Source organism: Notechis scutatus, chromosome 2 (genome assembly GCF_049901735.1).
Source record: "Notechis scutatus isolate UNSWTSFEM ecotype Mainland chromosome 2, rNotScu1.2, whole genome shotgun sequence".
Lineage (NCBI taxonomy): Eukaryota > Metazoa > Chordata > Lepidosauria > Squamata > Elapidae > Notechis > Notechis scutatus.
In genome coordinates, this window is record NC_142010.1 from 173,171,858 (window position 1) to 173,195,771 (window position 23,914).

Below are 23,914 nucleotides of genomic sequence, written 5' to 3' on the forward strand. Positions count from 1 at the left end.
TGTGGAGAGAGAGGAGGGAGGGAAGGAGAGGGAGAGAGGGAGAAGGAGACAATGGCCCAAGGCAATCCAGCTGCTCTTGTGCCTAAGGGTTGACTAGGACTCAGTTTTCCTGCTTTTTAGCCTGATGCTTTAATTCGCTACACTTTAATTCACTAATTTTGTATTTATTATTAAAATATGTGTTTTACCTGATTCCTAAGACACTAGGTTGCATACAAACACACACACACACACACAAAATAAAACAACATCTCATCATATAAAAACACACCAAAAAAAACCCTCCTGTCATTCTTCGGAGGGAAGCTACTATGCACCAGGTGGCTATGGAAAGCCCCTCAATAAACCTGATGCTTAGCATTTTCTTTTTGGGTTAGAGAGACTTGCTGGGCTACTGGCTACATTCTGAGCTGAACTTCTCTGAGCTTCCACCTTCCAGGGTGGGATTCTGTGGCTAGCACACAATGGGATGTGCTGCAGCAGGATAATCTGGCAAGGGCTGCCTCTTGTAACTAAAGGAAGAAGTGTAAGGTACGATTGTGGAAGGACCGATCCTCGTCCAAGCTCACAAAATCAATTCAGTCCTTAAAGATTTCCCTGAAACAATTTGAAACATTCAGACCTGATATGAGAGAAGGGTATGGTGCTGTTTTTTCTCCCTTTGGCAGCATGGATATCCAGGAACCCACAATTGGTTTTTATGTAACCAATGCACACAATGCACACAATGAGTATGCATGTATAAATATATATATCAAGATGGCCGAACAGTTGTCTATCTTCCAGCTTGAAGCTGTTTTATAAGTGAAAGTGTGAAGAGCATAGTTCTTGCATTGCCACTCATTTGGTAGAGGAGAATTGATCGACCAGCCTGAAAAAAATTATCTGCTGGAATTTACATACTTTATACCAAAACCATGGACTGAAGAAATTTGATAGTGTTTTTTGCATAAGCACAAAAACAGTAATCACTGTTTTAAGGGTCACACACTCACTGTAATGTGCATCTTCTTAGAGTAAGTACCTCCCACACACACCCAAGCGGCGCCCCTCTCCTCAACCACACACGGCCAAGCAAACAAAGCAGAGCCCGAAAATACCGTCTTCCTCCCTAAAAGGCTCTTATTTGTCTGGACATGGCCCTCTCCCTGACCCATCCACAGAGCATCATGTTTCCGACGACGAAAAGAGGAGGGGTGTGCCTTCTAAGTCCCATCAAAAAACCAGTCCCAGGGCTTGCCTTCCGAGACCACATCGGCTATCCTTAAAACACATCGTTCTTACATGTTCAGAGCCCGAGCCACATGACAGCTAACATCTAACATGGGCGCTCCTGCCCTCCCTTTTTCTTTCTTGGGTCACCCTCTTGCGGTCCCTAAGAAGCACGACACCCACCTTCACAAGCATTACATCGGGACGGAACACTAGTAACCAACACCGAAAAGTGCCATCTCTCCTTCAGGCTTATGAGGGAACTTCAAAGAACTCTGGCTATCTGAATGAATATCAAAGAAGTTCTGGGTTCGTGTGAGGCCCAAAGCCGGTATTTTTCACATAATTTTCAAGCAGCGTGCAATCAGTTTTAAGAAGCTTGTTTAGTACTGAGGATACTTTATGGGATATTCCTGCCTGTTGTCACCTTTGAACTATGAGTGGAAGAGAAGGTAGCAAAGAGTGGAGGATGTTTTAGGACATGCATGATTGCTGAAAAGACACCATTGTACTATAGAAATTCACCTTGATGTTCACCAACGTATCACTCTTATATGTGCCAATAGGTTAAAATATGGTTGAGGATTCCTTGGTGCTCTATCAGCACTGATGTTACCTAGTTTGAGTAATGAACCATCTGCAAGAAAGCAACCAAGCTCAGAGAGCACCAAGCACCCCACAGTTCAACCCTGAGCTACAAATATTCTTCTTGATTGGTAAAAGATGTCTGTCTAATCACACTGGAGTGGAATTTGGCAGTTCTACTGCCCAAGGGTTTTTGAAGATGAGGGATAGAATTGAAGGTACTGGCGGAACCCCCTACATCCTTGTCCAAAAAAAGAGAAATGGTCTTTGTTGTGAAGGTGTTGCTGTTCTGTGTAGCTTTTATTGCCGTTTAATAAGGAACATTCATATCTTTGATTCTATAATCAGTCTGAAACAGTGGAATACAGCAAAAGCCAAAGTTTGTGATTGAGCTGATTGCCTAATTAAGATAAGTGATGCTGAAAGCAACCAGAAGACAGAAACAACCCACTGGGGAGCTGGCTCAATATTAAATTTAGAGGGATTTATGGGAAATAATTAGGTGGTGTGGCTTTGCTGAAAACTGGGCCACATTCCTTAACCATTATCACACTATGCTTGCTTTGTTTACCAATGTATTTTTAATTAGACAAGCTTGGTGGCAGTATCTACCTGAGTTGGGTTGATTACAGACAACTAAACAGAATTAGGTTTGGTTCTACTTTATTTAGATGAGAGAACATTAGGAATTATCAGGGTTGCAGGCTAAACACAAGTAAACTGCTTTTTTTCTGACAGCAATTTTTTAAAGTTCTGCTTCTGCGCCAGTTAACCAATTTCTCTGTTAAAACTTACACGAAATCTCACACTTTTTTATATCTCACAAGCCATACTTCCTTAATATGTGTTTTGTGCATCTTTTGCCCCCACAAATGCATTCTGTGGGTGTATTGTTTCCCTGGTATATAAACATTTTTCAGTTGTGAACTGCATTGACAAATTCTGAAATGTGTTCAAAAACTAAAAAATATGTCTAGCTTTGTCTGGGCTTGCAGAAAGCATACATTGTTAATTGGTTAAATTTCTACAGAATTTCACACAGAGCAATAAGCTCACTGATCCATAGCTGCCAGAGGTAGAAAATTGAAATTGCCATGGTTTCTAAGCAAGCTCCAAATGCAAACACCTTCAAACTGTTTCAAGTGTTCCTCCTCTAGGACAGAAAATTGGGAGGGAAAATTAGCCTAGAGTGTTAAATATTAGAAGCCCTACACTATATTACTTCAACATGTGCTGAGGTCTGATTCCCAAGCTCTGTGATTGAAGAATATTGTTCATTGCTTACTGCAATTAAGGCTGACTACAGGGCTGATGAGGAGGGGGTGACATATAAGTTTGTCCAAGCTCTGATGTGGCAAGCCAACCCTGTGTGTAACTCCATTAGGTTTTGATGGACCTCACTTCTTTTGGGGCCCTGTGTGCTTAGGAATGAAAAGCAGAGGGATATTATGTTCTTGGTGGGTCATTGTGCAATACAATGATGGTAGCTGAGGTTTAACCTGAAAGGCCATGAGTTAAACAAGTCAGATATCTATCTGTATGCACAACACACTGGCCAATAACATAAGCAGAAGCAAAATGCTAACCCCTAGGGGCAGGGGTGGCTTCAAAAATTTTAGCAAAGGGTTCTCTGTCTGGTTACTGGGTGGGCATGGCCATGGTGGGCATGGCCCAGTTGGCCTCCTGCACCATGGCAGGGGGGCGTTTTGCCCTCCACGGGCTCTGGATGCTGTCTGGAAGCCAGAAACGGGCCTATTTCCAGCCTTCCCTCATTTCTAGGAGGGCCGTTTTTCGTCCTCCCAGAGCCTCCGCATGCGCCCTGCACTTATCTATATCCAAAACGGGCCATGTGGGGACTCCTGGGAAAGGCGGGGTGGGGGTGGGTGGGGCCAGCCAGGAGTGGGATTTGGGGGTTCTCCAAACTGCACAGAATCTTAGCTAGGGCTTTCCCGAACTCCTGTGAACTCCCCCCCCCCAGCAGCCCACCCCTGCCTAGGGGTTACAATCCAAGTTTAGAAAAGCAAGGAAGGGAACGGAAATGGGAGCAAATGTGTATGACATGATCTATACTGGCTGGAGGTTTTTTAAAAATGGAGCCGAATCAGAAATTATATAATAGAAGGCCTATTTTCACAGCAAGAAAACGAGGGTCTTGTGTTCAGGGTATATAATTATTTTTAGGGGAAAGGGGTAAAAATGGAAAAGATCAGTATAGTGGAGAAAACAAGCCTAGGAAAATGGATGGTATATCTTTTTCCTCCCTGTCCTCTGGACATTAAACCCAGTTCATCCTCTTTGCTTCATCAGGCTGAAAATTGACTCTCCTTAGCGCTGGGACAAAGCTTCCTCCAATCTCATGAAAACCAAGGAATAGCAACCTCCTGGCCAGCTTATAGTACAGTCCAAGGGCAACTCTTAAAAGAGAATTGCAACATAGAGAAACCCCAACCTTCTCTCTTCTATCAGCTGATAAACCTCAACGCTCCACCTCCTTTAACAATGAACTTCTTTTAGCTCTGCTGCCCTCCTGAAAGGTCAATTTTGCTTAACAATGGAACTAATCCTAGGTACACAACAAAGACCTGCCTAGCATACCCAAGCAGGCCTCCAAACCGGATCCCTAGGATCCCCCATTTTGTAGCCTTCCACGTCTTCTTTGCTTTTCCATTGTTCAGGGTCTTTCTGTCTTTTAAAGCAGGTATCTTTTTTATTTTTTTTAGATTTACGGTAAACATGGTTGTTCTCATTGTCCTTTGGACTGATTCCATGAAATAAGAAACCAGAAGAACGTACCTTCCAACAAAACAAGGCTTAAATGTGTTAGCCTGTGTTAGTGTCTCTCTGTAGCTATGTAGTGAAATTACTAGAGGAGCCAAGTCTGTTTCACACAGTTCAAACAAAGAGGCCTGGAGGGCTTAGGAAGTTGATAACGAGATAAAGAGCCTTTACCTCTGGGTCACTGCTCTGAGCACAAACCTGATTGGTAGAACGGCTCCTAAGCAGATGCTTAGTGACCCCTATATTATTAACTTCTGACCTAGAGCCATGACCTTGCATGACAAGAGTTGATAGATCTGCTGTTGACCTCTGTGACCAAAAGAACAGACCTCAAAGGGGTCAACAATGGGAATATAACCATCATCCTTTGCTCTGCATCCTTTAGATTAGATCTGTCGGCACAACATAAATCATCATCATCATCATCACCACCACCTCATCATCTTTGAAAAACCGGGTCTGCTATTTACAAATCTATGCAATGTTCTTGCAAGCCAGCCTTCTTCAGCTTGATACTATCTACAAGGGATAACCTACAATTTCCCATTTGGTCTCCTATCCGACATGCCCATGTTAGGAGGTGGAATCCCGAAAGGGTGTTCTCAGGATGATTAGATTTTGATTTGGTGTAAACCCATCACAGATTATAAATAACTATTTGTGACTTAGCGCATTGGGCAATGTATTCAATAATTAAGGTTCTAGCATTAGTCTGAGAAAAGTTGTCCTATTCAATCCTTCTTTTTGTGAGCTCTACATTTAAATAGGGGAACTATTTAAATAGTTCCCCTATTTAAATGGGAGGTGCAAACTTCGCCCTCCAGTTCCTGGTAGTTCTTAACTCTCTTTTTGACATAGAAATTAATCCTTTGCAATGAAAACCTCCTTCTATTCAGTAAGAGCTTTTTTTTTTTAGCAATTCTAGAATCCTGGTAAACCATAATATATGGGTTTTTTTTTTTTTAAATATTTCCACAGATAAAGGATGTACTCTCTCCAGTTGTCCTCCATGCGGTCAGGCAGCCGCAGTGAAAGAGGCCAAGGCAAGATGCTCGCTGGCATTGTCTCTCCATGTGGGTAAAGCTTCCACATGAGTTGAATGATTAAATAGGGCTATAATTATATCACAAAACACACTAGGTGGGAAGGGGGGGGGAGTTTGTAGGAAGGCTATCAACCCACACTATGATGTAGATCATTGAACTGTGCTCACTTTTTCTTGTTCGCCCAGTTATTACAATAAAGCATCTTGCAGAATGCTTTCTGTTTTTTTTAAAAAAAGGGCTCTACACATGAAGAGACATTTAGCAGTTTAGCTGGCAATGGCAACCTTGACCTGTCTAGTGATGAGGCCATATCTGCACAATTTAAAACTCATTAACCAAGGCATTAAAATAATATTAATAAGTGAAATAAGAGACCTGAGGATTTTTCTCACTGCCTGACCATTCTATTAAGCAATGCCTACATAACTTAGCAAGAACAAAACAAGTATGTGTTTCATACTTAAGGCTACAAATGAACTAGCATTCTGCCAGAAATTATATGCTTTCAATGGCTTACCTTGCGCGAGAAATATTACATTGCTGGAATCAGCTGTGGTTCAAATGTACTATTAGCTGGGGAGACGTTTGTATACTGCCTCCAGCTCCAGTGTAGGAAAAAAAAAAATGGTAGGATATAACTGAACTGAATAAATGAGTGACTGCTGGATAATATTGGCAGAGAAAAGACTTATTTCTCATCAGCAAAAGAATAAATCTTTTTTTAGTACCCCTCAGTACATAGAAAAGGTTCATATTTTTAGTTCAAGCATGGAACATATTACTGACACCTTCCTCCCAAACAACCCCTCTAGATATGTAAGAAAGGCTAATATCCTTCAGCTGACTTGAGCTTCAATTTTCATGATTTCTAGAAATTACTGCTGATGGAGTTCAAAGCATCATCTGGAGGGCGCCAGGTGTGTGAAGGCTAGTATATATGACTGTATATGTTTAGACTATTAGGAACAGCCATGTATATGTATATATATATATATATATATATATATATATATATATATATATATATATATATATATATATATATATATATATATATATATATATATATATATATATATATAATATATATATAATATATATATAATATATAATATATAATATATAATATATAATATAATATAATATATATCAGGCTTCTGTATTGTGTCTCTGTCTGTGTGATATATATATATTCGGTTTTCTCAGTAAGATTGGAAGTATCTAGGCAATGTTTCAGATGAAGTCTCATTCATCATCTTCAGGCTTGTGTCTTCGGCTCTGTGCTTCTCAGAGTGAATATATATATATATAATCTCACAGACAAACACAATACAGAAGCCTGATGATGGCAGATGAGATTCTGCTGAAACGTTGCTACAACTTTAAAAGCACAACTACAATGACGTGGGAAAATACCCGAACAAAGCTGAATGATATATATATATATATATATATATATATATATATATATATATATATATATATATATATATATATATATATGAAGCATATATATATGAAGCATATATATATGAAGCATATATATATATATGAAGCATATATATAGTTGTATTTGAAAGTTCTCTTCTTCCAGAATTTGAAAATGTTTAAATTTTTTAGGTTTATTAGATGTCTTATGACTCCTTTTTGCTACTTTGAAATTTTTATTTTATTTTAATATTTTGGCTTTATTTTAATATTTTAGCTTTCCCTATTTCTTTCTTGCTGCTTTGTGTTAGTTGCTATGGTGGGATAGAGTTAGAAATTCATTTCAAATTCATTTTTGTATATGTGCATATATTGAGTTGCTGCAAGACTGAGATGGATAAGATATAAATTAAATAAATTAATAAAATAAGAAAGTGGTATTTTCCCAGTGAATGGATCCATAGTTAAACATTTAGGTAGTCACCATTTATAATGAGAAGAAAATTGACTTGAATTTGGTGATATCAATTACTCATTGAGGCCAAAAAACTGTACCAGTAGAACAACAGAACATTTTAATAAAGTTTTTGCAGGTGAAATTTCTAGCTGGCCAAAATCAGGGAGAAGGAAAATCATGTTTTATATATCTTTTAAATAATCATGAATAATATTCATGAATCACCTTGCAACAAAAATGAGAAAGGAAGGAGGATGATCTATTAAAGCAATCAATAAAGTCATGCAGATAACTAATTATACAGGTAAAAATTTGAAATGGTTTTCTTGACTAAAGATACATTTATGAAATTGCCCAACCATTTATCTCTTTTCTGTGATGCAGGAGTGAATGTTAGTCTTCTGCTATAAGATAACAGATACCCGGAGGACTTTTCACATGGGTTTCTACGTTTTAAAATTCTTTGCTTGTGCACATTCCTTCTTGGGGGGGAAACACTGGAAACTGGGCCAGCTATATATAATTGTACTAGTGACAAGACTCTGGCTATAATAGCGTACAGAGCCTCATTAGCAGACTGACCTGTTGGTCCATCAGATTAAGACTCTGATTAAGATGCATGTACAAAAGGAACAGCAAGCAGAAAAAGAAGAATAACCTAGACATGCATATGAAGAATATATTGATAGGCTACTCTAGAACCAGATTAGTATAGAGGCTATTAACTTGGCAAGCTTCCATTTTGACTCTCAGCCCCAAATATCTAGCAAAGGACAGGATTAATAACTGGGCCTATAATAAAGATTGCAGTTGTAAAAAATAAACATCCCTAAGCCAGTGGTGGGATTCAAATTTTTTAACTACCGGTTCTGTGGGCGTGGCTTGGTGGGCGTGACAGGGGAAGGATACTGTAAAATCTCCAGTCAGAGGCGGTATTTGCCGGTTCTCTGAACTACTCAACATTTCCTCTACCAGTTCTCTAGAACTGGTCAGAACCTGCTGAATACCACCTCCACCCTAAGCACAACTAAGAGGCTGAAGCACTTTTTTCAATTGATACAACCAACAAAGTGGGAGCAATCAAGCAGCGTGTACTTGCATTGTGTTAGTTAAGAATTGGCCAGAATTTTGAAAAATCAGAGATAACAATTGCAAATGCACCCAATGATAAATGAAAAATCCTGGTCTTTAAAACAGTATTATATATATTAAGAGCTGCATACAGACAATTCACTTGTCCTTCGGTATTCTGCCTTTTGTGAAATGTACATTCCTCCTTTCCTTCCTTCCTTTCCCACAACTGTAAGTTCTGTCTTACAGAAGTGAGTGAACTATTGGTTGCAACAGGACTTGACCAACCTGTTTGTCACTTGAGCCTGCCGTTGCGGGCTGGGTAAAAGTGGCTGGGCCAAAGTTACCCAACCAACTTTCACGCCTAAGGCAGTACCAAAACTCCTGGACTGGTGCCTTAACCACTAGACCAAATTAGCTCTAAAAGATACACACAAAGAGAGAGAGACTCACTCACTCAAAATTATGGCTGTCCACATTACCCCAGCAACTGTGATGAATAAAGATTAAAAAAAAACAATGGCAATGCAACAAAAACAAAGAGTGGTCAAAGAGGAAGTAAGGAAGAAGAAGAGACAGCCAAGAAGAACCATTGACAACAGTAACAGTAACTGACAAGTTCACTAACTTTCCAAATCCAATACTTGAGAGAATAACTAGGTTATAAGGGCTTTCTGAAAGACTAGCAGAGTCAGAGCTAATCAAATCTTGGGAGAAGTGGGTTATGAGATTCCAACATATAGAAAAAGAATAAGAATAACCCAAAACATAAAATAAGGAAATACAGCTAAAACTAGTTTACACCAAGATTTCCACTCTACTGCTTCATAATTCTTTCTTCTTACAAACAATCATTGCTTCTTTGAAGTCTGTATCCTATTCATATGCTATCATTTAATCATTTAAACATCTCACCTTTTTTTTGAAGACCCTATCCACTAAATCCAAGGGGAAAAATTTCATCTTCCCCTACCTCTCAATCCATTCACTCTTCCTTTATATACATATTTATTTTACAAGTTGATTCTCATTGATTCATTCTTTCTACACAGCCAATCTATATCAAAGTTCCCTGTTTATACTGGTCATTCATTTTGCAATCCAAATATATTTATTCAGCACCCACTCTCACCTTATTTAATGACACACACTTCTTCTTAAGACTCCAATCCCTGCTGCATTACTTACCCTTACTTCTTCATAGTACCCTTACTTCTTTTGAATCACACGTACTTTGCAACAAACCCCCCTTACCTTTCTATCTGCATTCTCAACCCTTTTTTATTTTATTTATTTGGTTGGTCAATTGCTTACAAGATAATAGATATAAGTAAAAACATAGTTATGAATACATGGATACATATAAGAAAAATAAAAAAAATATACAAGAAACAATAGGACAGGGACGGTAGGCACGTTGGTGCGCTTCTGCACGCCCCCTACAGGCATCTTACGAAAAGGTGAGGTCAATAGTAGACAGTCTAAGGTTAAAGTTTTTGGGGTTTGGGGAAAAAAACCAGAGTCAGGTAGAGTATTCCAGACATTGACCACTCTGTTGCTGAAGTCGTATTTCCTGCAATCAAGTTTGGTGCGATTAACCTTGAGTTTGTATCTATTGTTTGCTCTTGTATTGTCATGGTTGAAGCTGAAGTATTCATTGACAGGTAGGGTGTTGCAATATATGATTTTATATACTATACTTAGATCGTGTTGATTTTTGTGTGGACGTATGTTGAGACAAAAGTCAATCATGCTGTGGTCGCAAAGGGTTCTTTCTGTGCCAAAAGGGTTGTTTAAGGGTTGATGTCATAATCAGGGGCTCTGTAACATAGTAAGAATTGAAATGTGATATTTAAGGACAGTTCACAGACGATGGTCTCAGGAAGAGCAAGCTCCTGGGTAACTTGGATGTTTTTTAGATGTAAGGACTTTTTATAGAAGATAGCAACACCACCTCCTCTATGGATTTCACGATCTGATTGGTAAACATGATAGTCTCTTACTGTGGTAATGGAGTCAGGGAGAGATGCATTGATCCATGTTTCACAGACAAATATGTCGAATTTAGCCATATTTAGTAAGAGGAGAAATTCAGGTAGTTAGGGGCGTGCGTGCCTAGTTTTGAGTGATGGTGGGTTGGATGAGGTAGGGTTGGATGTGGAGTTGTGGGTTGTGTGACTTACTTTTGATACAATCAGTGTGGTAGTCAATGTAGAGATCCTTCTCTCCATTGTCTGGACGTCTTTTGAGTTCCTTGCAGAGTTCATGGGAGCGGATTCTTTGCAGTATGAATAAGTCTGGTCTTGAGCAAAGTTTTTTGTGGTTGGGATTGGTTTTTGCAATGGCGTTTATTGTTTGTTGGACTCATTTTTGCAAACAACTCTACAAAATTTTGGGGCCACCAAGCCACCATTGTATTTGGACTTAGGGCCATCTCTAGTTACTTCAATGATATCTTCAGGAGAGATGTTTGTTGTATTTGAGTTGCTTATGATATTATGAACTTTGATGATGTCATCTGATTCGTTGGTGTCTTCAAGACCAAATAAGATGGCATTTGGACGTTTCTGATCACGTTCAATGGTGTCTCTGATGAGTAAGGAGATATCATTTGTGGAATTATTTGATGGGATAGTGATTATTTGTGGTTGTGGTTTGGTGGTAACTTTACTTCTTTGTTAATTGTTGGGGTTTTTGTTTGTTTCTGCTATTATGGGGGAGTGAACTTGGGGTTGTTGTCTGCTCCTTTCAAAAATAGCTGCAGGCATGCAGACCGTTTTTGCCCCTGCTTTCCTCAGGCATTCAGTAACCATTTCCTCACACCCATAGGCATTCAAGCCAGCTTTCCAGCCCTCCAGCTAACTAAGCCACACCCTGACCTTTTCAAGGATGAGGAAGCGGGAGGCAACTGCTAGAAGATTAACAGCTATTACTGGAAGACCAGACCACTATCAATCAACTGCCAGGCCCACAAGCTACAGCAGGGGGTCCCCAAACTTGGCAACTTTAAGACTTGTGGACTTCAACTCCCAGAATTCTGGGAGTTGAAGTCCACAAGTCTTAAAGTGGCCAAGTTTGGAGACCTCTGCACTACAGTAAGCAGCATATCCTGCTGGGTGTCCTACTTTGAGTATGGTGTTAGAAGCTCAGCTAGTGCTCCAAAGCAATACTGCTTAAGAAAAGAGCTTGGACACTGGCTGGGAACTTGGCAGCATCTACAGGAGGAGCAACCACAATGAAACAGCACCTTCTCCCAACTCGTGCAAGAGTTTTGGAAAAAGGCAAATGATTGCATGCTCCTTAATAGATGTTGAGACTTTTATATAAACTGAGTATTAAGGCTGAGTATAATAGACTGAGTTTGGAAGCTGACCCCAATACTTTGAAACAGAAATCTTCTTAAGTGGACTTGAGAAATGAACTCCTGAGTAGTCCTGCATCATTGTTTCTTTTTATAGCAGAATGGGATTTTTCCAATTGTTTTGCCACAGAAGCCATCTTAACATACACAGTACAAGGTGGCATAAGCACTTCATATGCAAATTCCATTGATAATTTAACATTTCTCCAGATATAACATCCACAACTGGACATTACCTTTTCCAACACCCTCAAAAGCATTTGTGACTTCCTTTTCAACTACTTATTCAATGACATTAACAATAAACCATTCATTTCTATTTCACTTTTCAGGGAACCATTATTATTCTATACAAATCTTCGTAATTATTTCAGTTTTACTCCAAATAATTTTATTACTTTTATTTTAATTCCATATATTCTTCTGGAGGCTTCACGGAGTTGCCCTTGAAAAGCATATAGAAGCTTCCATTGATTCAAATGGCAACAATGTATGCAATGTTGGGTACACTTAAATTTGCTCATGTGACTGCAGTGATTTATAGTAAATTTCTGGCATAGGGACGGTGATGGCAAATGTTTTGGCCTTGGCATGCCGAAAATTCAGAAAATGCTTATCTTGACTCTGCTGGCATGTTCATCACTCCACCCCATGGACAAAAGAGAATTCATAACAAAGAGCAATGAATTAAATTATTTAAATGTATTCTTTAATAAATAAATACATACATACTTAAATAATTGTCCTAAAAGTGGGGCATTAAAAGAGTGCTAACAAGCAGATGACTGCAAGGAATATAAATCCTTCCATCCTCCACCATTTGGTCAGAACTGAAGAAGCTCTTTGGATGAGAAACGAAATGTCTTCAAAGAAAAAACAAAATCCAGTTGCCTTTTGCGGGGTGGGGGTGGAAAGTGCTCCGATATAGCTTGCTCGTGTGACCTTTCAGCTTCTGAAAAGAGCAGGAAAACATGCCTTGCTCTTATGTGCATTTTGGAAACTCTAGAACCCATGCAACAACAGGGCCCTCTTATGCGACTTCAAAAGTCCGAAGGTCTGATGTGTGTCACCAAAAATGAAGTGTCACATGTATCTTGGCACCGGCATAGAATCAAGTTATTCAAGGGAGCTGCTTTCTCCAGTAGCTTCTGTCAGGTCCAACATGCTGAGTGTGCCCCAAGTCTCTTCGAAGCCCACCATCCTATGGGAATGAGGATACATACCTTCTCTTTGCAGCCCCTTCCCTATAGATCTTTTCCTCTGAGATCCGATAGCTCCAATCCTAGCTGGCCTTACAGAAAGCTGTAAAAAAATAATAATCTTGCTTTTCCCTCAGGTGTTATGAAGAAGATGTTAATGGAATTTGGGGGAGCTGTGAGATGCTTTGGTTCTTGTATTTTATTATGATTGCTTTCAATCGTCTTATCTGTTTTGTCCAGTTTTTCTATTCTTGTTGCTGTCCAGAGTAATTTGCTTATGCTAGGCAGTCATATAACATTTCTAAATAAGTAAATAATTTCTCCATCCACACTTTCTTCCACATCATCTTTATGACAAACATTCTTTTTTTAATATTTCCTGTCATGGTATTTTGTAACCTAATTTTTTTCACTGATTCCAAGCATTTCACATTCTCTTTTGTTACAGCCATTTACTGCACATCCTGCTGATGATTAATTACATTTCTCAAGTATTTTTATTTTTCATGATCAATTTTTTTATTTTCATAGTCATTTCATTCATTGCTTTTCCTTTTCTCTGTGTCTTTGTTTTTCTGTTACCCACCTTTGACACCACAAAAAATGTTCCATCCCACATTTGTAACCTCTCATCATAATAATTCTCTCACTCTTTCATCATAAACAATGAAACTCATCAAATTAGTCACATTTTTAGATAAACAAGAGTGTATCAAAAGTCAGACTTTATAGGCCAATCACAATATCTTGATAATTATTTTTTTTCCATAGAAGATGCTACTGTACTTAAGGATATTCAAAGGTCACATGTCAAAAAAGTAAGGAAATTTTTAAAAAGAAATGGCAACCTGTTCAAACATGCAATATAATCTGTATAATAAGATTATATTGGGCCTATAGATATATCATAAAGCGCAAACTGCCCAAGGAGCTGCTGATACAGTTCTACAGAGGAATTATTGAGTCCATCATCTGCACCTCTATAACTGTCTGGTTTGGTTCTGCAACCCAACAAGACAGACACGGACTTCAGAGAGTAATTAGGACTGCAGAAAAAACAATTACTACCAATCCTGCTGGCTTTCTGTGAAACCCTTCTTTATCCCAGACTTTGGTCCAAAGCATGGGATAAACACATCCAAAAATGAAGATCTTGAATGGAATATGTGATGGTTGGCCTGAGTTATTGTATGAGATATATTCTTTAATTAAAGCTTGGTTAGAGTTATATGCAGGAGAATAATTTTAACTACTGAGAATAGATCTTAATTGCAGATATTTGGAAATTCATCTCTGTTTTGTAATTATTGTTGTTCTTTTGGTTTTGATACATTATAATGAAGAATAAGAGATTAAAAATTGTATTTCTTTACAAGACTGCGTATGGAGCGTTTTATGTAATAAGGTGTAAGTTATTGCTCACTTCCTTAAATAGCAGAGGAATCTTGAAAACATATCCACTTTAATGATTAACTGTTTAAAGAAAGGTACTCAATTAAAATTAATTATCACTTAATACTCCTAGTATAATGGCTGTTATATTTCTGTACTATCCATTATCAATACATTTATATTTATGTTGTGTCGTTTGCTTATCTGGTATTCCTATAGGGTTGAACTGTTTATTCTAAATTAATTTGATTTTGAATACATATAAAAATCCAAATACATATGAAAATGAGTTGAGGTCCATTTCTGGGGCCTGAGGGCAACTCCATTCAGGATCTAAAGAATAGAAAATTGAACCCCTCAATAATTAAACTTAAAAGATATCATGTACAGATTAAGTTGTGAAAATATCTGGGAGCCAAGTATATACAGTTGGGTTGGTTCATTCTGGTAGAATGGTTCAAAGGAATTTCTATAAAAGATGGGATCTGGAAAAAGAAATAAAAATGATCATGAAAATATGCAAGAACATAAGAAAGGGTGGTCGCATGAAACAATATTCTCCTTAGCACCCTTAAGATATCCGGACTTCAACTCCCACAATTCCCCAGCCAGCATGCTAGCAGGAGCATTCTGGGAATTGAAGTCCAGACATCTTAAAGTTGCTGAGGTTGAGATTCACTGGGGTAGAAGTTAAGCAGATAACCATGGCCAACAAATACCAATGTGCATTCTCAATTACATTTAATTAATCATTGCAAATCTTGATATACTTCCTCTGAAAATGATTTATGTGATTTTTAACAAGCTATAATTCTGAGCAAAGAAAATATTCACAAGAAAATTTTTTCCAATGGAATGAAAGGGGACTTTGCAGAGAAGCAGTTCAGTTGTGTTTCGTTTTGTAGATTTCTACACTGTACATTTAGTGAGGTTAACACTATGTAATATATAATGCTTTGATATATATTCTGAAAAAAAAAATAGGGGGAGGAGAAAGTAACTTGAGATGATAACGCAGTAGGGCTATGGAGTATTTTACTAGTTAAGACTATTGAGAGATGATGAGGATAATGCTAATAATGAATAGAATAATTTATACCATGCCTTTCAGCGTGCTCTCAAGGTAGGTCACAAAGAATTGCTATTACAGTAAAAAAAACTACTTTTGTTTTAAAACATTAAAACAAAAATAAAGGAGTAACACAAAAAGTTTAGTGGAAATAAATAACATGTCCAAAATAAAATGTTGTCCTTTTGTATCTAAGCAATCTCTATTATTTCCAGAATTGTAGAGACAGGTGATTTCCCAAGGGTTGCAGGATATACTAGTTTCTCCTCCAATTTCTTGTACTTTAGCAATGAAGAGTTTCAGGCTTAAATATCATGACAAGAAGGCTTTGGTTAAAAATCCTTTTACCTTACATATCCACTTCTTCCTACTGAGGGGATCAAACTGGATGGGCTACAGAAAACAATGTTCAAGCTCACCTTTCCCCTATAATAAATATTTCAGGAGAGAACTGGCAAATAAGCAAGGAAATGTTTAGCTCTTTCTTAAGCGATTATTGGTTAGAAATCCCCACTTGAAAGTTGTTGTTGTTTTTAAACTGGGGTTCCACGGTTAGAAATGACTTCGGATCTGAAGGGGGAAAACTCCTGTGGTGGATTCTGGAGGGACAAAAAATGACAAGTGGGGCAGAGTTCTGCTTAGCAACTCCCTGGCTTGTTGTAAGGGGCCCCTTACTCTCACATTCCTACTATCTTGGCAAAATGAGAGGCGGGTGAAAGAGGTTGAGTGGTTGTGCTTGTCACATCCAGACATAATACACTTCGCTTAGTTTTAGCTTAGAATGTTGTGAAAACTCAGCCCTTCCATTTTGCAAATCATAGTTTATAATATTTTGATTTGTGATTGGGCCTTATTAAACAATTGTATGGCTTAGCGTAATGTGTAAAAGTAGTGCATGTTTAGCAGGGCCTTATATAATAGCAAGAGCAGTTAGACTTATGTACTGCTTCATAATAGTTACAGCACTCTCTAAGTCTAAGTGGTTTACTGAGTCAGCACATTTCCCCCAACAATCTGGGTCCTCATTTTACCAACCTCAAAAGATGCAAGGTTGAGTCAACCATGAGCTGATCACGATCGAACTGCTGACAGTGGGCAGTGAGGAGAGTTAGCCTACAATATTGCATTTTAACCACCACGACTCACAGACAACCGTCATATATCCAATTGAAACTGACAGCCCCAATTTATGGGTAAATGAATTCCTTAGCATTAACGAAGCTACTGATATCTTTATGCAACTCTTCATGAGCAGAAATTATACATCAACAATTGCTATCCGGGATACGGAACCCCTGTGTTTAGGAAGCCAAAGAAATGTCCTCATCAGTTGTTCCTAAATGCAAAGCCAGGGGTTTGATTTATTTATTTAAAACATGTATATAGGTGCCTATTGTATAACACAGAAACTAAAATAAGAGCATAAAAACTAAGCGTGCTAAGAAACTTTAAAAACAACAAAAACCTTGTACAAGCCGTATAGTCTCTTATCCCAGTGCCAAGCCTTCAAAGCTTTATGGGTAGGTAAAAGGGTAGAGAGGCCTGTTGAGGTCCAGGGGTCAGTCAGTGCTCCATAGGGCAGGGGCTGCCACTGAAAAGGCATTTTTCCTACTCATCCGTTCCTAGGGATGAGCAGTGCAGGTTACCTTGAGATGAGCTGTGTTAAAATTATGTAAAGAAAATATGAAAATTTGCTTTGGCAAATTCTTGTAGACAATGCCATAAATCAAGGGTCTTCAAACTTGGCAAGTTTAAGACTTATAGACTTCAACTCCCAGAATTCATGAGCTAACATGACTGGAGGAGAAATTCTTCCTATCCAGCAATGAGTATTTTTGCAACAGAACTGGTTAATTCCAAAAGGCTAACCAAACATTTCAGTCTTTAGCTTCTAAACAAAATTATCAGTTTGCTGTTTAAGACACCTTTTCTGATTAATTTTGACAGTGGAACAGGCCACTGCTGCACTAATTAAGCATCTGGGATTATCAACTGAAAATTAATCTTCAGGCTCATATTCTGCAAGTCTGGCCTCCAGAGACACTCTAAATAAATAAATAAATAACATCAGGGTTAAGTATTCCTTGCCTTCTGACAGTGCTAACATTGTATGAATACTAACCAATTAAAGTAGCCCATTTCCCTGGAAATAGTTTCTTTTTAAAGTTCTGCATTCTGGTTCCAAAGCTCCTGCTCCAATACAGTAAGCAATACTCTTAAATGTTATTAGAATCGAATCGAATCGAACAGAATAGAATTCAATTCTTTATTGGCCAAGTATGATTGGACACATAAGGAATTTGTCTTCGGTGCATAAGCTCTCCGTGTACATACAAGCAATCATGACCATAGTAATCATAAATACATTCATCATGAATCATAAGATACAACACTAAATGTGATTTCAGATTATTTTGCATTCTTAATGTTCTGTAAAGTTAGCCAAATGATGGCTGAATTTGTACCAATCAATGCACCAGACCATAAATTAGCCAACTACATTTGTGTGGTGTGAATTCATAGTGCGGCTAACCCTTGGGTCAGTAAGCCAACTGAAACCATAAAATGGATTTTGAGTAACCAATTTTTAATCAAAAGTACTTGTGTCAAATAAACACAGCCTAAGATTTTTTCGCCCCCAAATAATTCTCTCAAGGGTTTCAGTTCGGCTTAAGACATAATAAACATGATTAGGGTTGCAACTCTATTCAGAAAACAGTGATGGTGTATGCAGATGGATCTCACCTATATCCAGTACTCTGGAACAGTCAAGGGCTATTTTGGGGGCGTTATGGATAAATCTGAATTGTCTATGTGGTTGAAGATGGCTCTGAACATGGTTGCATGCAGTTACTTTTAATTGTGTTGCTATACAGTCTCACCCCATTTTTGGCGCACCTCCAATCCTCACTAACATTTGCTAAAACCCTTTAGGTTGCCGTCCTACTTACCCAAGAAAGTCTTAATTCCCGTTAATGCATTTCTGAGCATGTGTCACACAGCAGGCTCTACCGGGCCAAGCTTTCAGAGAGCCGGCACACAATTAAACTCGTGTTCGTCTATGTATTATTAATACTTCTCAAGACGGGAGAAAATCGTCAGGATGCAGCCCTGCCCCCCCCCTTCCCCCCTCTTCAGCGTTTGTTGACGGCGACCGCTTCCTGCGAGTCTGCAGCGTGCTTGGCCAGATGTTCCTCGCTTTTTTTTTCCTTTTCTTTTAAAGGCTTATTATACCCACCCTGACAGCTCCCGCCCGAGCCTTTTTCTTCCAGAACACAAAGTCTCACCGGGATCGCTTAAACTTTTTTTTTTTTTTAGGTTTCTCCCCCCACCCCCCCAATCGAACTTGTCCGAAAAGGCTCGGCGTATTCATTATCCTGTGGCCCGACCTAAGCTGAATGCCCAGTGCCCATAACGTCGTGAGTCTAAGGGTCTGAAAGCTGCTGAAAAGCAAAAGAACTTTTATTCTAGTAGCGCTGCTGCTGTTGGTTGGTTATTGTCCGCCGAAGTTTAGACAAGATCACCCCGGCAGCAGAGGCAAGCCGTGGCCACAAAGCCCGCTGTCAACAAAGCGCCGCGCCGTGGGTTGGAGCATAATTGATTCCTCCCTCTCTTTCTCCGGCTCTTACAGCATCTCCCTCCGCCAGGCGGCTCCGCTTTGTCCGGCGGCTCTGCTGTCCCGCTCTCCTCTCTTCCCTCCCTCCACACACACACACACACACACACACACACACACCCCCGCGCCGCCACAACCTAAGGGCCCGAGGGATGGAAAGATCCAGCCCCGAGCCCCGCGATCAGCCTCGTGCAATCGCCCAGCTGCCCAATCGATCGCTCCTTCCCCACCCCCAGGCTCGCCACCCCGGGAGGGTAAGGAAGGGAAGAAGGCGACAAAGTCGAGAAGGGAGAATGCATGATTTTAAAAATCATAAATACAAATAAATATATATATATTTTTCTCTAAAACAAAAAGGAAAAAAAAGTTTGGTAGTTTGCTCAATTGCGGGATTCCTCCGAAGATATGCCTAAAAGTGGACTTCCCTGCTGCATCACAGAATAAGGAATCACTGATCAGGATTTTTAAAAAGAGAGACTTTTTCCATTGCTTTTTTTTTTTACCCCCCCCTTCCTAGTCCCAGAATTTCCGGGAACAAAGAAGGGGAAATGCGGGGGTGTGTGTGCGAGGGAGGGAGGAATGAGGATGATTCCGGGTTTGGCTGCTCAGGTCTGCCTGTAAGGCAAAGCTTTCCAGTGTTATTGATCTTTGCACATTTCACCCCGCGGTCGCTGTAGCCAGTCGAGGTTTCCTGCCTTTGTGGAAACTCTGCGTATCCCCTTGTCAGAACTCCTCAGGGAAAAAAACAAACAAACAAACCTTCGCTCCCCTAGTAACTTCCCACCAACAAATTCACAAGTATATTAGCTTAGAAAGGACCAGATTCCCGGATGCAGAGAAAACACGTGCGTCCATCCTTCATACAAATGTTAACCCCTTCCTTTAAGGAGGGATGTATATACACACGTGACGAAGTGGAGGGTGACTCGCGAAACTAGCATAACGCCACCCGGAGCCTTCAGTCTTTTCTAGGGCGAAGAAAAAATGCTCCGTAAATAAGCCTTTGGTTATCCATTTACAATTCCGATTAGATTACTCTTTAACAGGTGAACCAGGAAAGAAGAATTCGTCTTCGGACCCTGGCAACCTTTCTTCTTTACTCCAAGCTCGAGGTTTGGGCGGGAGGTGGCGGTGGGTGGGAAGAACCACCGCTTTGGAGTACTTTTGAACAAAACCTCGGGAGTTTTTCAAATTCTCGTGTATTTCTCATAAATCGAAGGCGGCAGCAGCAGCAGCAGCACCACCTTTACATAACCAGCGTGGGTAATAAATCACCACCACGCCTCCCCTCAGGAAGAGTGATGATGATGAAACATCTGCTCTTACAGGTATCCCGACAAATACCGCCGAGATGACTAAAAGGGCGCTAATTGCGGGAGAGCGCTGGATTCACGTCAGGACAGGTGAGGCCGAAAGGTGCGCCTTTAGCGGCCGTTGGCCGAGTTACAGCGCTGGAAACGATCCCGCGTCCGGCCCGCGTCCAGTAAACAGCCTCCTCCCCCCACCCCAAGAGCGTTAAGAAGTAAGGAAAGAATCGGCGCGGCGCTAAGCTTTGGGAATACAGTGCATTTATTTGTCCCAGGCTGGCGATGAAATAAAACCAAGCCGGCCAACGCCGCTTTTGCTTCGCGTTAGGTTAGGGACGCAGACGACGGGTCGGCCACTGTCTCTCGGCACTGTTGTTGTGCCTGTTCTGCGGAGGCTCGCCTTTTACCCTCCCCCTTCTCTGGATTGGGCTCCTAGGGAGCTTTAAAGACCAGGCGGGCTTGTGCTCTTCCCCCGCCTGGTGTAATTTATGCTGCGCTTCTCAGGCCGATTGCGTAGCTCAGCCGGAGGCAGCGGTGAGGCTGGGAGAAAGGAAGCAGCAGCCCGCGTACTTGTGTGTGTGTGTTTTAATTTCGAGGCTGTCAAGAGGAATCTGGAGCAGCAGAAAGAGAGAGAGAGAGAGAAGGAAAAAGTTGTATCGCTCGGGAGAAGCCGGGGCCAGAATCCGCGCTTGACTCCCCACCCCACCCCCCAGCCCTGCCGTGCAAAAAGGAGGGGACGGCGGCGGTTCTCACACACGCGCACAGAGGGATACACGCTTACCCGCACAAAGACCGACTCGGATGTTATTACTGGAGACCGGGCGCACGCTACGCGCGCCTCTAACCTAGACGCCTCTCCGTCCCTTACTTTGCTCTGGGGTCTGAATCTGAATCGGAGAGTGGCTTTTTCAGCGGCGCTTTGGGGCGGAGAAGGGGGCCGTTCAGACATTCTCTGCGTGGATGCCCTTCGCTTTCCCTCTCCCCCCTCCCCCCCCTCCTTAACACGGCGTGCTGCTGCTGCTCCGGCAGGGAGGCGGTGCGCGAGCAGCTGCTGCGTTTCCTGAGCAAGACCGCCTTTTGTTTTTGCTATTGCACCGAATTAAGCCTTCCCGCCCCCGCCCCGTTACCCCCACCCGCGGACCAGGCAGGAAGGGGCAAACCGGGGGCAACTGCCCGTGCGGGTAAGCGGTCATCGCCTCCTTTCCACCCTTCCTTTCACCCACCCCCGGTGTACTTTGCTCGGCGGCGGCGGCTGCTGCTGCTCCTCCTCCTCCTCTTAAGGAAGTTTCCTCCCCTCTCTTCTTCTACCACCCGCGCCGCACTTCCCCTATTTCGCAGGCTGCCCGCCCCAACTCCTCGGGGAGGAAGGGCTGTTACCATCACCCCCTTATCTCGAGCGGGGCTGGGCTGGGCGCAGACCACCCTCCGGCCCCTCAGCGAGGCCGAATGCCGGTGGCCGCCAATTCGCCACCCCGCACGGTGCAGCAGCCCGACTCCCGCCCCTTCTCTGCCACCGCCCGCCTCCGGGACCGGGACCCCGCCAAGCCCCACCACCACCCAGGGGCCGTCGGCGCCGACGAGCGCCAGGAGCCCCAGCGTCACGGCCAGGCCGGCGGGGAAGCGGCGGGGCGGACGGGCGGTAGTGGTGGCGGCAGAGCGGCGGCTCCTTCCGGCGCCCCTTCGCCAGCCTCTTTGCTCGCCTTCTTGCCGCCCTCGCCGCCGCTACGTCCCGCTGGGGGCCCTTCGCCGCCGCCGGAGCCCCCCCGGACTCGCTCCCGTTCTCGCTCCGGTTTCTTCAGCCTCCTCGCCATGAACGGCGGCACCACCGCTACAGCCGCCGCCGCCGCCGCGCACTTCCAGCCGCCGCTTCCTGCCCCACCGCATCTCCATGGGCCGAGCCTGCCCGAGTTAGGCGCCCGCAGCCAAGGCAGGGGCAGCCCCGCTGGACACGGGCACCCTCGAGCCCCTCCGGGTGCCCGGGCGCCCGCACCAGGTAATGGGGCCCTGGCGGGAAGGGATTGGGGGGTGGGTGGGAAGGCAACGGGAGCAGGCAGCTGGGCGGGCTGCGAGCTGGGGAGTTGTCTGGGCTTTGGGCGGCGGAGGGCACCGCGCGAACGAGCAAGGTCTTGGGAAGTCGCAATTGAAGGGGGAGCCGCCGCCGCCGCGCGAGGAGAGAACGAGCGAGCGGTGACCGAGCCGGGCTGCTCCAGGCTGGCTTTGCGGGAATGGGAGGTGACAGGATGTCCGTGAAGTGACTAATAAAAGAGCGTTGAGGTGAATTATAAATGGATGCAAAAAAAGGGGGGGGTAGACAGAAAAATGGGGCGGGGGCTGAGGAGAATTTGGGAAGGTCTTGGCAGCTTTCCGATTAACCGTGTTTACTTGGAAGTGAAGTCCCACTGAGTTCAATGGGACGTAACTTCCTACTGAGGCGTGTTTAGGCTTTTCGCTTATTATTGGTTTTCTCTCTCTCTTTCTCTCTCTCTCTCTCTCTCTCCTCTTAACGCGTGCTTAGAATTGCACGGCTGGGTTCGTGTTGCTATCCTGACGAATCCCGAGATCGCCGAAACACCCTCCAATCCTTTTTCCTTTTCCATGTCTACACGTTAATGATCAGAAGTCGGACCTTCGCCTTAGCGAAGCGTCGTGTAATAATGATTGTAATCGGAGACTGGGGTGGAGTGGAGGGGGTAAGGAAAGGTTAGGGAAGGTGGGTAAATGAGGCACAAGGGGAAGAGGCTGCTTAGTTTAAGGCTTGGGAGGAAGGGATGGTGAAAAGAAATTCAGTTTCCCAGTAGTGCTTTGCTCTTTGTGGGTTCAGGGTTTGTTTATAAGCAATATCTGGCTACACTTATTTTCCCCACCTTTTGGTAGAAGGACAGAGAGCTAGTTAATACTTTGGACTTTCTTTTTAGTACTTTGCTTCTGTCATACTGTGCTTTAGCCATAGCAGTTGTAATATGGCATGTGCTCTTCGGCTGCTGGTTAAGTTAGTTCTGATTCTTTAGTATTGGATGTGCGAGCTCTTAAATCTGGATGGACAATTAAGATAGCTTTGTCTCCTAGAATTGAAGTTGGGAGGTTTCAAACATAGGATGAAATGTCTATTAGCGGTGGATATTATGTGAGAGTGAAAAAAGAGGGTCCATACTTTGGATTTGGAGGAAAATATCAAGCGGCCTGACAGGATATTAATAAAGTTAACATGGTAAAGTTTGACTGGATTGCAGCTAATAGGTTTTTCAATATGTAGAAATAGCATGATCAGGATCAAAGTTGCGTTGAATCAAAGTGCAAAATGTGAGAGTAGTTTATTCAACTATATTTGTATAGTACTTTTATTTGAAATGCCTGTAAAAAACAACAGTGGAGTCTGCTGGGTTATAGGTGTAG

The 23,914-nt window shown here is 41.9% G+C and overlaps 1 protein-coding gene across 6 annotated transcripts in view; it reads left to right on the forward strand.

Annotated features, from left to right (window-relative positions):
• Positions 1-20,503: 20,503 nt before the first annotated feature.
• Positions 20,504-23,914, forward strand: part of RNF38 (ring finger protein 38) — a 105,624-nt gene continuing 102,213 nt past the window's right edge. For 2 of the 6 annotated variants that reach the window (XM_087957425.1, XM_087957429.1), the window contains exon 1: positions 21,543-21,702. Coding sequence is in view for 2 of the 6 variants with exons in the window: in XM_026672969.2 (XP_026528754.1) it covers positions 21,968-22,514 (547 nt within the window). In the remaining 4 variants the exon portion in view is untranslated. Of the gene's footprint in view, positions 20,631-21,542; positions 22,515-23,914 lie in introns of those variants that run through there. The other 4 variants (XM_087957424.1, XM_026672970.2, XM_087957426.1 and 1 more) reach the window with 4 other exon arrangements.